At 55.7% G+C, this 16,316-nt stretch overlaps 2 protein-coding genes across 2 annotated transcripts in view; one reads left to right on the top strand and one right to left on the bottom strand.

The window, feature by feature from the left end:
* The first annotated feature begins 59 nt into the window (after positions 1–59).
* Positions 60–12,190, top strand: YARS1 (tyrosyl-tRNA synthetase 1). Its single transcript, XM_029080555.2, has 13 exons — positions 60–320; positions 1,432–1,578; positions 3,543–3,718; positions 4,397–4,526; positions 4,981–5,061; positions 6,618–6,710; positions 7,296–7,431; positions 7,646–7,731; positions 8,003–8,138; positions 8,630–8,727; positions 9,900–10,093; positions 10,733–10,874; positions 11,236–12,190. The coding sequence occupies exons 1-13, from the start codon at positions 264–266 to the stop codon at positions 11,344–11,346; spliced, it is 1,587 nt and encodes a 528-aa protein (XP_028936388.1). The 5' UTR covers positions 60–263; the 3' UTR covers positions 11,347–12,190.
* A 310-nt stretch (positions 12,191–12,500) lies between these two features.
* The window catches only part of KIAA1522 (KIAA1522 ortholog), a 32,280-nt gene continuing 28,464 nt past the window's right edge, over positions 12,501–16,316 (bottom strand). Inside the window, 2 exon segments of the mRNA XM_029080556.2 lie at positions 12,501–14,646; positions 15,237–16,316. Coding sequence (XP_028936389.1) covers positions 14,624–14,646; positions 15,237–16,316 — 1,103 coding nt within the window. The 3' untranslated portion in view covers positions 12,501–14,623.

The raw sequence follows: 16,316 nt of genomic DNA, 5'->3' as shown, positions 1-16,316 counted from the left end.
GGGGGAGAATCGATGCGCTCGGTTCTCTGCTCCTCCCGGAGCGAGGCAGGGCTAGCTGAGCGCCGAGCCCAGCTGATGCAACCCTGCGGGCCCCCACGTGATTGACAGACGGGGGTCCGGTGGGGTGCGGGGCCTGAGGGGCAGCGACGCCAGGGGCAGTTGGGGGGCGGTGGGAGAGGGGGAAGGGAACCCAGCTGGCAGCAGCGGGTCCTGAGACCTGGTCCCGATCCTCCCTATTTCCCCTGCACAGAGTGTGCGGGACAATGGGGGACACGCTCAGCCCCGAGGAGAAGCTGCACCTCATCACCAGGAACCTGCAGGTGGGTCAGGGCGATGGACCACCCCTGCTTTGCCCTCCCGAGCTCAGGCTCCCGGCCTGGGAGGAGCCCCAGCTCCTTCATTCAGTAGTATTGATTGAGCGCTTACTATGTGCAGAGCACTGGACTGAGCGCTAGGACTGTACAAATCGGCAACAGATAGAGACAGGCCCTGCCCATTGACGGGCTTCCCATGCAGGGGTCGAGGCTTTGGGTCTCAAGCCTCTTCCTCCTTCTTGGACTTACGCCTCTCTCCCCTTGTGGGGTGAATGATGATGATGATGGCATTTCTTAAGCGCTTACTCTGTGCAAAGCACTGTTCTAAGCGCTGCGGAGGTTACAAGGTGATCAAGTTGCCCCATAGGGGCTCACAGTCTTCATCCCCATTTTCCAGATGAGGGAACTGAGGCACAGAGCAGTTAAGTAACTTCCCCAGAGTCCCACAGTTGACAAGTGGCGGGGTCGGGATTAGAACCCACGACCTCTGACTCCCAAGCCCGGGCTCTTGCCACTGAGCTATGCTGCTTCTCTTGTGAAGAGCCAGGCACTTTCGCAGTGAGTCCCAGCAGTGGGAATTGGCCGTGAGTTCAGGAAACAATGGGACAACAGGCGCCTAGTCGTCCTTTTTTCACCTTCGAGGCTCCTGGAAAGGACAGAGGCTGGGGTACGAGGACCCAAGAGGTCAGGCAGGGTGACCCCTGAGCTGGGATTGCTAGGGGTGCCCCAGGACCCCAGAAGGTCAGACCGGGTGACCCCTAACCTGTGATTGCTGGGGTGCCCCAGGATCTCCAGGACCCCAGAAGGTCAGACCGGGTGACCCCTGACCTGGGATTGCAAGGGGTGCCCCAGGATCTCCAGGACCCCAGGAGGTCAGACCGGGTGACCCCTGACCTGGGATTGCTAGGGGTGCCCCAGGACCCCAGGAGGTCAGACCGGGTGACCCCTGACCTGGGATTGCTAGGGGTGCCCCAGGACCCCAGGAGGTCAGGCAGGGTGACCCCTGAGCTGGGATTGCAAGGGGTGCCCCAGATCTCCAGGAACAGACTCGAAAGCCAGGGCATTGGCACCAAAAGCAGATGCAGTCGGATCTCAGGGACTTCTGGTTCCCCGACAGGAGGTTCTTGGGGAAGACAAGCTGAAGGAAATCCTGAAGGAGCGGGAGCTAAAGGTCTACTGGGGAACAGCTACCACGGGCAAGCCGCATGTGGCCTATTTCGTGCCGATGTCCAAGGTCGCCGATTTTCTGAAAGCAGGATGTGAGGTAAGAGCTACTGCTGGAGGCCAGTAATTCTGGAAATAGCCATCGTGGGTGGGAGAGGGGAAGACCTGTTAGTGATGGAGGAGAACTGATTCGGAGCAGTAGTGTTGGTGTTTATGTTGGTTTTATGGTATTTGTTAGAGACTTACTATGTATCAAGCAATATTCTAAGTGCTGGAGTAGGTACCAGCTAATCATACATTCATTCACTTATTCAGGTTGGACACAGTCTCTGTCCCACATGGGGTTCACAGTCTAAGTTGGAGGGAGAAGGATTAAATCCCCATTTTTAAAGTTGAGGAAACTGAGGCACATAAAAGTTAAGCGACTTCCCCATGGTCACACAGCAAGTAATTGGCAGCCCCAGGATTAGAACCCAGGTCCTCTGACTCCCAGGCCCGTACTCTTTCCACTAGGACACGTTGCTTCTCTATTTATAAAATGCCCAATGTACTAAATGCTTGGGAAGATTCAGTCAACCAATCTGTAATTCATTGAGTACACTGTGTGCAGAGCACACAGACTGTGTCTGATCTGATTATTTTGTACCTATTCCAGGGCTTAGAAATAGTAAGCACTTCACATCACCATTATTATCATCATCTATTTATACCCACCTCGTTGCACCATGGGCATATATATATTTGATTGAACATTGGATTTATTCAGATTTCGCTGTTTATAAATAGGTCTGTCTTCCCTGTTAGAGCTATAAACTCTTTGTGGGCATGTCTCATGCTTCTGTTATGTCTAATAAGTCTGGTGTATTGTACTAAGCATAAGTGCTTAGTAACAATAACTGTGGTATTTTTTAAGCACTTACTGTTTGCCAGGCATTGTACTAACTGGCTGGGTGTGTACAAATCCCTGTCCCACATGGGGCTCAGTCTTAATCTCCATTTTACAGATGCACTGAGGCCCGGAGAAGTGAAATGACATGCCTAAGGTCACACAACAGACAATAATAATAATAATGATGGTATTTGTTAAGAGTTTATTATGTGCAAAGCACTGTTCTAAGCACTGGGGGGATCCAAGGTGATCAGGTTGTCCCACGTGGGGTTCACAGTCTTGATCCCCATTTTACAGATGAGGTAACTGAGGAACAGAGAAGTTAAGTGATTCGCCCAAAGTCACACACCTGACAAGTCGTGGCGCCAGGATTAGAACCCATGACCTCTGACTCGCAAGCCCGTGCTCTTTCCACTGAGCCAAGCTGCTTCTCTGGTTGCAGAGCTGGAAGTAGAACCCAAGTCTTTCTGACTCCTGGGTTTGTGCTTTATCCACTAGGCCATGCTGAGAACTTAATGTAATAATAATAATAATGTTGGTATTTGTTAAGCGCTTACTATGTGCAGAGCACTGTTCTAAGCGCTGGGGTAGACACAGGGGAATTAGGTCGTCCCACGTGGGGCTCACAGTCTTAATCCCCATTTTACAGATGAGGGAACTGAGGCACAGAGAAGTTAAGTGACTTGCCCACAGTCACACAGCTGACAAATGGCAGAGCTGGGATTCAAACTCATGAGCCCTGACTCCAAAGCCCGTGCTCTTTCCACTGTGCCACACTGCTTCTCTATAATGTTGGTATTTGCTAAGCGCTCACTGTGTAGAGAGCACTGTTCTAAGCACTGGGGTAGACACAGGGGAATCAGGTTGTCCCACGTGGGGCTCACAGTTTTTTAATCCCCATTTTACAGATGAGGTAACTGAGGCACAGAGGAGTTAAGTGACTTGCCCACAGTCACACAGCTGACAAGTGGCAGAGCCGGGATTCGAACCCATGACCTCTGACTCCAAAGCCCGTGCTCTTTCCACTGAGCCAGGCTGCTTTTATGCAGAGTGCTGTAATAAGCCCCTGGGAGAGTTCAATATAGCAGAGTTGGTAGACCCATTCCCTGCCCATAGCCAGCTTACGGCCGAGAGACTATATTAGCTGACCGCTCCACTTGGGCCTTCTCTTCTAGGTGACGATTCTATTTGCTGACCTCCACGCCTACCTGGACAACATGAAAGCCCCATGGGAGCTGCTGGAACTGCGCACGTGCTACTACGAGAATGTGATCAAAGCCATGCTGGAGAGCATCGGGGTCCCCCTGGAGAAACTGAAGTTTGTCCGAGGCACCGACTATCAGCTCAGCAAGTGGGTGCCCAGACCCCTCACTGCAAAGGTGTCCCTGTCCCACCCAGGAACTCTAAGCAGGAGGGCCGATAGCTGCTTTCCAGCGGCCCTCAGCCTGAAGAGATGTTTACCAGTCCTCCCCACCCTTAGCTGTCTCACAGCCCTGAGGCAGCCATTCCGATTCTGTCGGTTATGTTTTTGTGTAGTATAAAAATCCTCACTCCTTGACACCTGCCTTTTATTTCCCTCCGGACTTCTTTTGTATTGTCCTTCCCCCAAGTGCTTAGGACAGTGCTCTGCCCATAGTAGGTGCTCAGTAAATACCATTGATTGATTTAGGTCTGACTTGCAGAGTCATCCAAGTGAGGCCCTGTGCTGTCAGGGAGCTAGTCCTGAGGATGGCTTTCTCTCTGACCCACAAATTCATTCATTCATTCACTCATTAATTCAATCATGTTCATTGAGCGCTTACTGTGTGCAGAGCAGTGTACTAAGTACAGTACAGTACAGTATTGGCAAGCTCTGGGCCCTGCCCACCACAGAGATTCCAGGATATGCAAGAGGAAGGCCTGGGAACAGGAGATTAAATTGCCATCAGACCGACTGCCCGTCCCAGGCAGCGAGAGTGGACCCAGGGAGTCAGGAAGAAGGAGGTTGACCCCCACGTAGCTAATAACTGCTCTCTCCTGTCTTCTACAGGGAATACACCCTGGATGTTTATAGACTTTCCTCTGTGGTCACCCAGCATGACGCCAAAAAAGCTGGGGCTGAGGTGGTGAAGCAAGTGGAGCATCCTCTCCTGAGTGGTCTGCTCTACCCAGGACTACAGGTACCATCGATGGTGTTTACGGAGCATTGACTACGTGCAGAGCACCTTACTAAGCACTTGGGAGAGTACAGAACTGCAGAGTTGGCAGACACAGTCTGTGCCCACAAGTCCAGAAGGGGAGAGACAGGCATTAATATAAAGAAAAAATTTATAGTATATAATTTAAAGATATGTACATAATTGCTGTGGGGTTGAAGGCGGCTTGAATCTCAGATGCCCAAGATCACAGAGGTACAAAGAGAAAAGGGGAAGGGGCGACAGCAGCTCCATTGAGCAAAAGAGCAAGGAGACGACACTCAGCTTGGAAGACTGAGGTTTATGTGGGCGTACTAACACCCGCTGACTCCTCCTCAAGACTGGACAATTGGGATAGGTCCATCTATCCATTCTCAGTAGTTTTTCTTTTTCCTAGTAGGTGGCTGAGTGGTTTTCACTCTTGGGTTTCTCTTCCCAGGCCTTGGACGAGGAGTATCTGAAAGTGGATGCCCAGTTTGGAGGTGTGGATCAGAGGAAAATCTTCACCTTTGCCGAAAAGGTAAGCTCCTGTCAGTCCATTGATCAGTCGATAGAATGTGTCGATAGCCTTCTTTGGGCAAAGTACTGCATTAAGTCCTTGGGGAATAATTATATAATAATAATCATGGTATTTATTAAGAGCACTGTTTGGAGCACTAGGGCAGATACAAGTTAAGCCGGGTGGACACGGTCCCTGCCCCACAGGGGCTCACAGTCTAAGAGGGAGTAAGATTTAATCCCCATTTTACAGGTGAGGCAACTGAGGCACAGACAAGTGAAGTGACTTGCCCAAGGTCATACAGCGGACATGTGGCAGAGCCAGGATTAGAACCCAGGTCCTCTGATTCCCGAACCTGGGCTCTTCCCACTATTCATTCATTCAATAGTATTTATTGAGCGCTTACTATGTGCAGAGCACTGTACTAAGCGCTTGGGATGAACAAGTCGGCAACAGATAGAGACAGTCCCTGCCGTTTGACGGGCTTACAGTCTAATCGGGGGAGACGGACAGACAAGAACAATGGCGATAAACAGCGTCAAGGGGAAGAACATCTCGTAAAAACCGATGGCAACTAAATAGAATCGAGGCGATGTACAATTCATTAACAAAATAAATAGGGTAACGAAAATATATACAGTTGAGCGGACGAGTACAGTGCTGTGGGGATGGGAAGGGAGAGGTGGAGGAGCAGAGGGAAAAGGGGAAAATGAGGCTTTAGCTGCGGAGAGGTAAAGGGGGGATGGCAGAGGGAGTAGAGGGGGAAGAGGAGCTCAGTCTGGGAACGCCTCTTGGAGGAGGTGATTTTTAAGTAGGGTTTTGAAGAGGGAAAGAGAATCAGTTTGGCGGAGGTGAGGAGGGAGGGCGTTCCGGGACCGCGGGAGGACGTGACCCAGGGGTCGACGGCGGGATAGGCGAGACGGAGGGACGGTGAGGAGGTAGGCGGCAGAGAGAGCGGAACTAGTCCACACTGCTTCTCTGTGTACTAATGGGAAAGCCCAATAGGTTCATTTAGAACTTTCCCAAAATAAAGAAGAACAGAAGGCAGGGCCCAGCAAGAGCGAATCTCACTAGGGGTTGGGGCATCAGAGAAATGTGGCTCTGAAACTTCATCAAGGTCTTTACTGGGGAGGCTTCTTAGATCCTCCTTTGAGATTGTCGATTATTTGTGATTACCACTGATGCTGGACTTGGTGGCAATTTCAGTTTGTCTTTCCCAGAACGATGGGGTCCCAGGACTGGGTCACCTCCATGGGGTTTGAGCAGGATCACCCTGTTTAGTGGGACAGGGGTCAAAGGGGGACCAGATTGCAACTGCCCTTGTCTATGACAGGGTGGGGATCAACCTGGTCCTTAAGGTCCCGCTTTCCCCTGTCCTTGAAGAAGCCAGTTTCTTGGGAACAAAGTGGAATAGGCAGCAGTGCTCAGGGCTTCTAGGCCTGACGTGGAGGGGCAGACCCTGCTTTCTTGTGCCCCCCACATCTGCCCGGGACCCTACAGAGATCAGTTACTAAGGTGTTGAGCTGATGGAATAAAGTAAACGGGGCTCCCTCTCTCCGCCTTCTTTCTTTCTTCAGTACCTCCCCGCCTTGGGCTACTCGAAGCGAGTCCACCTGATGAACCCGATGGTCCCCGGATTGACTGGCAGCAAAATGAGCTCTTCCGAAGAGGTTGGTTTTTAGATTGTGACTCCTGAGCTCCGGGTGGTAAATTCCCTGCAGGAAGGGAAGTGGGAAAGGAAGAAGGGGACCAGGGCACTACAGGAAGGTCCCTAGGGGTCCTGCCCTAGCAACGGGACAAGTGACTGCCAATCCAGCCATTCAGTCAGTTGAGAGTATTTAATGAGCACCTACTATGTGTGGGGCTCTGTACTAAGCTCTTACACAGCACACGAGTGACAGAGCTGGGACTAGAATCCAGGTCTCCCGACTCCATGTGCCGTGATATTTCCATTAGGCTTTGCGGTCTTTGTCTTCCTGCTGAGCGGCATTGTATACGGGACTGCCTGGTAATTCCTCACTCCTGCTCCGTCCCTCCTATTGTGGGAATTTTCCTGGGTCTGTTATGTGACATTTGTCCACTCGAGCATAGAGAGCAAGCCAAAATGAGCATCGTCTATTTCCCCTTGAGGGTAAGATCCAGGGACCACTGTGGGGAGTCTAAAGTAAGAGGAAGGACCTCTACTTTGGTATCGGTGGAATGTGCTTGTTTTTTCCTTCTGCCAAGTCATCCCCTTTCCCCCACTCTGGTTGCAGGAGTCCAAGATCGATCTCCTAGATCGGAAGGAGGATGTGAAGAAGAAGCTGAAGAAAGCCTTCTGTGAACCAGGAAACATCGAGACCAACGGAGTCCTGTCCTTCATCAAGCACGTCCTCTTTCCGCTCAAGTCAGGTGAGGCCCTCGCTGTCTCTCAGGAAAGGGATGGATCCACTGAGGCCTGAGAGGTGAGCTTGACTGGCGAAGACCAGACCCTGCTACCACACAGCTCCCGGGCCCCAAATGTCCAGATAATCTCCGAGGCCATGACCACCCCGTTTCTCTGCTCTGACCCCTGGGCCGGGTGAGACCTGGAGTGAGCCTGTGATCCATCCATTGTTTGCCACAGAGTTTGTGATCCTCCGCGATGAGAAGTGGGGAGGGAACAAGACCTACACGGTTTACCCAGACCTGGAGAAGGACTTTGCGGATCAGGTGAGGTTGGGAGAGAAGCCGGCAGGCGGGGAGAGGGGGCCGAGCTGCACCACGGTGCCGATGACGCAAGTCCGGACAGGTGTTGGCATGCAGTATTCCGGTTCCGGGCAGCTGACGTTTCCGAGTGCGGCACAGTCTGTACAAAGTTCTGCCGCGGGCGCTGAGGGGAAAGCAGGGAGAAGACATGGTCCCTGACCTTAGAAAGTGTACGTCGCCACACTCCCCGGGGAGCCCCTGCCTCACCACCACCCACACACACCCCCTGTGGCAGGTGGTGCACCCGGGGGATCTGAAGAACTCGGTGGAAGTGGCCCTGAACAAGCTCCTGGACCCCATCCGGGAGAAGTTTAACACACCAGCCCTGAAGAAACTCTCCAGTGCTGCCTACCCCGACCCATCAAAGCAGAGTAAGTTGAGGGGCCGGGGTAGGGAAGGGCACTGGGGCATTCAGGGTTGTTGGGAAGGAGGCAGGATCCTGTTCTAGCCTGCCAATATAGGGGCAGTGCCAAGAGCTGACAACAAAATCAGGCACTGGTGCTGTTTGCCCACTTGCCTGGTAAACCTTGGGTGTCCTCAGACCGTGCTGAATAGATGCTGCCTGGCTTTCTCCCTCTCTGCTTTTCCAAAACAGGCAGGAATATTCTCCAGTGGCCCCCACCCCCCTCCCTGAGCCCAGCATGCAGTTCTCTCTGGTCAAATGAATGCTGGGAATTGAAGTATTTTGGCTCTACTCCTGCACTGAAGAGGCAGCAGCTGCAAACGCTTCCTTATTGTTGAACAGAGCACAGCCCCAAGAGTCCCCACCCAGGCCCTCTCCAACCCAGTGGGCCCTCTATCCAGCAGGGATCAGAGAGATACCAAACAAGTTCTCTCCCCATCACTCTCCTCTCCTCCCCAGAACCAGTTGCGAAAGGATCTGGCAAGAATTCCGAGCCGGAGGAAGTAATCCCGTCCCGGCTAGATATCCGGGTGGGGAAAGTGGTCAGTGTGGAGAAGGTACGTGTCAGGCACCGGGTGTCTGCTAAAAGCGAGGAGGCGGGGAGGGCACACGTCAACAGCCCCTTGGCCAAGAGGGCTTGGCTGCCACCCATCCGCTCTCCCGCTCTTTCGTCAGTCTGACCCCTATTAAGCGAGATGCGGGCCTCTGCTCCTGAGGAACTTGGACTCCAGGGGAAGCCGCTTCTAATTCCTTTCCCTGTTGGTGATCCGGTTCCTGTTGCATCCAGGGGAGGCAGACAGGAGGCAGGGAATGATCTGTTCCCCTCACGGGAGGGAAAGTGACTCACCTAAGGTCATCCAGAGCGTCCTAGGTGTTTGGTATACCCGGCCCGGCCTCTGCCCAGAAAACCATCCAGCTTAGCAACCAAGCTCCGTTCTGAGCCAGCAGAAGTGGAGGAGATGAGGGAGAAGCCCTGCTTACCCATCACATCTGACCCTGCGTTCCTCAGTGTCTGGTTCAAACTAGTTCCAGGATCTTATCCGTACATCATTCCACTGTCACTTTGCCCTCCCTTGGGGAGAACAGCTCAAGGAGGGAAGCGGAGAGCAAGGGGTAGGGGGAGAGAAGAGATTGTGCAACAGGGCCCTGGGCCCTGTGGGTTTGCAGAACCTTTTCTATCCACCCTGGTTTTATTGCTACATGAGCGTGATCTTCCAAACTCCTTAATCCAGCACCTTGTCCTGGCTCCAAGCTATTGCCTCTCCGCATTCCCCGGCTCTATGCTGTCATGTCAGCAGGCCTCCAGGCTAAAATTCTCCTCCCCCACCCCCCAGGCCCAAGGTGGGACAGAGGAACCTAACCAAGGTCATGGTGGGGGGCCTTTCAAAGTCTCAAAAGCAGGAGACATGATTGTCTTCTGTTTCAGGCAGCTTCTGTGGTCTCTGGGCCCCAGATCCTTTCTGCCCCTGAAGGAGCCATTAGGCTTATCTCCCCCGGAATCCAGAGTCACACATAAAAGCGGAGAATTTCTCAGAGGTTATCTGGAACTCCTGCAGCCAGAGACCTGAGGCAAGGGGAACTCAGGTGACCCCAAGGGGTGAGGGTCAGGGTGTCCGCAGCTGGCAGGGCCAGCCCCTTCTCCCTGGAGGAACAGGCCCGGCCGAGTCGGGGAGTGAGGTGGTGTCCTGCCCATGTGGGCTGGGACCAGCGTTGGTCTTTGGCTTGGCAGCACCCGGACGCCGACACCCTCTACCTGGAGAAGATAGACGTGGGGGAAGCGGAGCCGCGGACGGTGGTCAGTGGCCTGGTGCAGTTTGTGCCCAAGGAGGAGCTACAGGACCGGCTGGTGGTGCTGCTGTGCAACCTGAAACCTCAGAAGATGAGGGGAGTCGAGTCACAGGGCATGCTGCTCTGCGCCTCCACGTGAGTGCCCCCGCCCCGGTGGGCTCCATCCACGGCCAAGGGGACCAGAGGAGAGCCAGGAACTCACATCTGCTCTCTCCATTTGGATCATTGTGGACCCCGTGGATAGTGGATAGACCACGAGCCTGGGACTCACAAGGTCATGGGTTCTAATCCCGGCTCTGCCACTTGTCTGCTATGTGGCCTCAGACAAGTCACTTCACTTCTCTGTGCCTGTTACCTTATCTGTAAAATGCGGTTTGACCAGGAGCCCCATATGGAACAGGGACTGTGTTCAGCCCAATTTGCTTGTATCCACCCCAGCGCTTAGTACAGTACCTGGCACATAGCACTTAACAAATACCACAGTTATCATTATTATTATTGTTACGGATTTGACCCAGGCCTTTGAGAAGCCTGCATTTGGGTAGGCTGGGAAGCAGCAAGCAGATTTTGGTGTTTGGAACAAATTCCCCCTCCTGTTCTTGTTTCGAACCTGTTGTAATACAGGGTGCCCAGTTTACTTCCCACCCCCAAGGGTTGGGGGTGACTTTCTCTAGGATGTGTATAGAAGTACAGCTGGGTAGGGGCGCCGGGGAGAGAGGTAGGGAGGGAGGGGTCATCCTCTCCTAACAACCGGTGTGTTGCATCTCTTCCCAGAGACGGGGAGAACCGTCAGGTGGAACCCCTGGACCCTCCGCCCGGCTCATCCCCGGGGGAGCGGGTGTTTGTCGAGGGCTACGAGAACGGCCAGCCGGACGATGAGCTCAAGCCCAAGAAGAAAGTGTTCGAGAAACTGCAGGTATAAAGTCACAGCTACCTTCCATCACTAGACCCCAGTCCTGACCCTAGCGGGGTTTGGGGAGGAGGGATAAACTTTGGGTTCGCAGCTCAGGGGCTCAAGATGAAAAGTCTCAGCAGAAAACCCCTTCCAGTCAATCAATCAAGGGGATTTATTGAGCATTTTACTGCAGAACACTGTACAATGAGTACCAGTCCATCTGCAGAACAAAATACACCAAGGGGTTAATAGAAACAAGCTCCAGGGAGGGCGGGGGAGGAGGCGGAGTATGCAGGTGGGCTCATGGAGGGCAGGGAGGGCCCTCCTCAGGAATTCCTCCTCAGGGGCCCTTCACATCACCTTCCTCCCCGGTTGTCCCCAGGCTGACTTTAAGATCTCAGAGGACTGCGTCGCCCAGTGGAAGCAAACCAACTTCATAACCAAGCTGGGCTGCGTCTCGTGTCGATCCCTGAAGGGGGGGAGCATCAGCTAACGAGCGCGCAGCCTCTCCCTCCACCCCCCCTCCACCTGCTGCCATCTTGCTGTCTGTTCCTTCTCCCGTCTCCCGTCCACTGGCCCTCCCCTGGCACTGGGACTCCACATTTGAATGTCCCAAGTTGAGTTGGAGACACCCCTCTGGCCAGGGGCTCTGAGCATTACGGTTATCAGAGGATGGGGCTCAGCAGGGGCTACCCCGGGGCGGGAGGTTGGGGGGCTTGATCCAGCCACCTATCATCCTGTTGACCCCTTCAGAGGGGCTGACCGGAGGGAACCGGTGGACTCCTCAGCTGACTGAGGAGATATCTGATTTCGGTGTAACTGGGGAAAAAATTATAAAACCTAAGAAACACTGTGGATTTTCAAATCAGAAAAATACCCACTCCCGAGCCACCCCCAGAGGATCCCAGCTTTGCGGCTTGGGCTACGCCTCCGGCTCGGCTCTGGCGTCGGGAGCGAGCTAATTACAGCTCCTGACCGCTAAAAAGTGGGGCCCGGCAAGGCAGAGAAGGCGGGTCCCTGAAAGAGCGATTGGAAAAGATGGCTGTCTCCCAGGAAGAAGATGGGGGATCAGGGGATTCAGTACCCTGGCCCTTCCATAGCGCTCTGCCTCCAGGTTGGGAGAGGAGAGGTCCTGTTGGTCTCTTTTGACTCAGGGGCTTGTGTCAGCCCCAACTCTGCCTGCTTCCCCTCCCTGAGTCTGGTGTGGATTCATAGCCTCATCGTGGTGTATTGGATTTCTTTTATTATTTTTTAAGAGGATGGGAGCCTCCCTCTAATGCATCTTAACCTGAATCATCCCTGTAATAAAACAAAATAAAAGTGTCCAGCCAAGAGCACTTTGGGTGTGTTGGTGAAGGTCTGCGCCTGTGGAGAACCGGCGTTGGTGTCCAGCCCCAGAGCTGATGAGTCAGGGTTTCCAAATTGTACAGCGGCGGTGTGGCTACTTGCTAGGTGACTTTTTGCCCCCTTCAAGAAAGGTGACGGCTATTCCCCGGCCCCGCGCCAGCCACCTTCTCGTTGCTCCGAAGTGGACGGGTGGGCCCGGCTGCTTGCAGTTTGGACAGCTAGACCCGACAAGGTGGGCGGGTGACTTCCCTCCCAGCCCCCGGCCACTTCCCCCTTTGTTCAAAAAGAGGCAGCGATGACCAAGTTTTAATCATAGAATCTTTAACATCTTTGAAATGAGACACGTACAGTTTTTTCATTGAGTCTGGAAGGTTTCCAAGGCAGATGGGCTGAGTTTTATGGTGGTGTTTTGTTGTTTGTGTTTTTTACAATCAAATCAAAGCATGACCCAAAGTTTAAAGAAATATATATATATGTATATATATCTTTATATCTAACTTTTCTACAGAACAAGAAATAGACATAAAAATCAGAGGCTTTTGGTCTCTTGGATAGTGCTATATCCAGCTTGGTTCCACAGGAGGGGAAAGCGGAGACATCTTTCCCCACCCTTCCCCAACCACCTTGCCCCCGTCCAAGCCAGGAGAGGCCGAAGCCACCAGATGTGCTCAGAGGTGCCCCTGGCCGAGGGTCCGTGGCTCAAGTAACAGAAAGAGGACTGGGTGAGTAGGGGAGACGGGGTGCCCCCCGGGGGGGGTTTCCCTCATCCTACCACAACTAGGATGGAGGGACCAGGGCAGTGCACACAGCAGTGGTCAATTCTCTCCTGTTCCAGCAGGCCCCAGGCTAGTTCTGCCCCTGGCACCTGCCAACAAGCAGTGAAATGCTCACAGGAGAATAGTAAAGGACATTGGTTTGCAGCTCAAGAACGCTTGGGGAGACCTTCCTAGAGTTCCCCTGAAAGGCTTGGACCGAAGCTTGCCCTCGCTCAGTAATTGGATATAGGGTCAAAAGTTGGAGTGTTGGTGCGGGGAGGAGCCTGGTCCACTGCTAATCAACAAGCTGGGCTGTTTGGGGCTTTAAGCCCCTCTCTGTGTATCCTCCCTCCCTTTCAACACCAGACCTGGGGGTTTCAGATTTCCATTTTCCCACTGAGGTATCAATCAGCATCATTCCAGACTCAAGCATGTGCTTCAAACAGCTTCAACACTGCCCCCAGGGTTGAGCCAGAGGGGATAAGTTTAGTCACACTAGACTGCCCCCCTTCCCAGCTTCATTGCAAGGCCTTCCCTTCTTCCTCCATCCCACCTTCCCCAAAGGAGGTGGAGGCCATTGCCCTGATCAGCTGTGGCCTGAAGGATGGGGAGGCGGTTGGAAAAACACTCCGGGCAACCTTGGGGGGAGGGGGAGGGGACCACCCTCCCTCTTGGGTCTCTCCCCCTAAGTCCTGGCCACTTCCCTCCAGATCTACCTCCAACCCTCCCTTCTCTGCCTCAACCCCAGCTCTCACAAAGGCCGAGTGAGCCCACCCTCCCCGCCACACGCGGGGCTCCATCACCGTGGGCCTGACAGCTGAGAAACAGCAGGGTGGCTCGTGGAGAGGTGAGGCATGGCAAGGGCTACTCCCCTTCCCACACCTTTTGTGCTTTGGGTCCCACATACCCTCTTCTTCCTGCAGCTGCCAGCGTGGCACCCACCCTCCGTCCAGCCAGTGTCCCCCAAGGTCCACAAGAACGCCGCCGACCAGTCGAGCCAGGATGGAGGAGGCCGCTCTGGATCCCGCGCTGCTATGTAAACAGGCCCGTCCAGGGGAGTGGGCCGGGGCGAGGCCCGGGCCCCAGCGAGATGGCATCAGGTAGGACCTAGGGGTGGATGTCCAGAAGGCCCTCCTGGGGCCGGGTGCAGTTGGCTTTGAAAAGTGCTTTGATTCCGGACTCTTGGTATGTGCATGATTACAGAGCTCATTCTCTCAAACATCAGAAAGGGGAAAAAAAGAACCAAACACATTTCTCAACAAAAAGGGGGGCGGAAAGAAAGATAAAATAAACCCCACACGGAATGGCGTTCTGGAGGCGTCCGGCCGTGCCTGCGCCCCTTCCCTCCCGCCTCGCCCGCCAAAATCAGCAAACGGAGCGTCAAGGGTTGAGGTCGCAGGAGACCACCCCCCACCCCCACCCCCGAGGCGGGCAGGGGGGTCGGGGTCCGGGCTTGGAGTCCGTACAAAATAAAGCTGCATTATTTCAGAAGGGGAAACCGACACCGTGTTTGCATAAATACCGAAGGCCGTCGGAGGCTAAGGCTGGAGTCTTCTTCCTCTTTATTATTGTTGAAAGTGTCCAGTTCTCCCCTCATCCTCTGACCTGCGTAGGTCCCTGAGAGAGATTGTGTTCCTGCGATTGGTCAGCAGTACCAGCGCCGGGCGGTCAGGCGGCCCTTTTCCATTTGTCTGGTCAAAGAAAGGTGAGGAGTGGGGGTTGAGAAGGGCGGTGGGCAGGAGGGGTCGATCCATTCCCTCCCCTCGCCCCAGGCCTGTCTCCAATCAGCCGATCAATCAATGGTATTTAAACCCTCTGGAAGACGGGAAGTGCCTCAGCAGTCTACTCTGGCGGTCAAACATCAAGGTGGTGGGTGGGTTAAAACCGCTCTGGGCTTCTCATCTCGGAAGAAAGCTACCCTCCTGCTGCTCCGGGGCTGCTCCAAGAGGACAGTCTCCTCCGGCCGGGGACTCGGAACAGTATTTGAAGGAGAGTGAGTGTTTCAAAAATACCGTGATAAAAAGGCCTGCTTAGAGGTGTGGGTTTCCCAGGAGCCACCGCAAGGGGTTGGAAGACGGCTTCGGGTGCCCGGGGTTTCGTTTTTCGCCAGTGGGATGCCCCCGCCCGCCAGACCCCATCTTCCTCCACCCCCATCTCGGGTGGGATGGATCGTGCCCCGGCAGGGGGGTCGGATCCCAAGGCCCGGCCCTTTCCGAGGGCCAGGGAGGGGAGAAGGGTCAAGAGGGCAGGGGGGGCCGGCAGGACCTTCCCCGCACCCTACCTGGCACGGGAGGGCCGCCCGGCTGCACAGCGTCGCCGTTCTCCGCCACCTGCGGCCTAGTCCTGACCTCTCCGGGGGGCCGGTGGCCGTTGGGCGGGGAGGCCTGGGGGGAGGCCCGGGGGGCCCCGGCCGAGGGCTTGCGGGCCACGGGCGGGGCGGCCTTGCCGGGCTGCTTCTGCGGCGAGGGCCGCCGCTCGGAGAAGTTCCGCAGCTCGGCCACCAGGTGGCGCTGGAGGTCGGCCGGGGCCTGGGGCGACGCGGGCGACTGGGCCGGCGGCTTCTTGGCCCCTTTGGCGAAGATGAAGCTGGCGGTGGTGGCCTGAGACTTGGGCGGCGGGGAGGCCTCCGCCTCCGTCGGCCGCCCATTGGCCCGGGGCCCCTCGTCGGGAGGCAGGCCCGAGGCCTCGAGGCGCACGGCAGCGTGGAGCGGGTGGGAAGGCACGGGGTCCCGGGAGGGCGGGCAGCCCCGCACGGACAAGGCCTTCCGCAGAGGCTTCTGGGGGGCCGCCTGCCCCTGGCCGGGCGCGGAGGGCGGCGCGGCCTGCCCCTCGACGGCCACCGAGCGCAGCCGCACCATCTGCAGCAGGGAGGGCGTGACGACGGGCGGGCCGGCGTCCTCCTTGGGCGCCGGGCCGCCCCGACCCCGGCCCCCGGCCTCCCGGCCGGGCTCGGCCCGGGGCCCGCCCGCCGGGGACGAGACGGTGGCGGAGAGGGAGCGCGAGGCGGCACCGGGCTCGGGGGCCGCGGGGGGTTCAGGCACTGTGGGCCCCGGCCCCTCGGCCGGCGGGAGGGGCAGGGTGGAGAAGTAGGCCTCGTCCGGCGGAGGGAAGTCCGCCATGGTGAGGTCTTGCTCGTCGGGGGCCGGGGGAGGAGGAGGGGGCCAACTGGGGTCCTGGGACATCTCCCCGTTCACCTCCTGGGGGGCGGCGGGAGGGCCTGCCGCTTCCCCCTCGGTCTTCCTGGAAGGCGGAGGGGGTGGGTGGTGAGACGGAGGGGGGAGGGCGGGGGGACGCACCCTTGGAGGTCGCCGGGGGAGCCCCGTGGCTCTGCCGGGAGCCGGTGACCCCCGAGGGGTGGGGA

The sequence above is a fragment of the Ornithorhynchus anatinus genome, chromosome 16 (genome assembly GCF_004115215.2).
Source record: "Ornithorhynchus anatinus isolate Pmale09 chromosome 16, mOrnAna1.pri.v4, whole genome shotgun sequence".
In the NCBI taxonomy this organism is placed as follows: domain Eukaryota; kingdom Metazoa; phylum Chordata; class Mammalia; order Monotremata; family Ornithorhynchidae; genus Ornithorhynchus; species Ornithorhynchus anatinus.
The sequence above is the reverse complement of the archived record's forward strand: the minus strand, read 5'-3'. Positions and strand labels throughout refer to the sequence as shown.

What these genes read in the sequence shown, in the direction of transcription:
- YARS1 (XM_029080555.2), top strand. Translation starts at nt 264, where the DNA reads ATGGGGGACACGCTCAGCCCCGAGGAGAAGCTGCACCTCATCACCAGG. An exon ending in TCATCACCAGGAACCTGCAG is followed by an intron (nt 321 to 1,431) that starts GTGGGTCAGGGC and finishes GTTCCCCGACAG; the next exon opens with GAGGTTCTTGGGGAAGACAA. An exon ending in TCTTCACCTTTGCCGAAAAG is followed by an intron (nt 5,062 to 6,617) that starts GTAAGCTCCTGT and finishes TTCTTTCTTCAG; the next exon opens with TACCTCCCCGCCTTGGGCTA.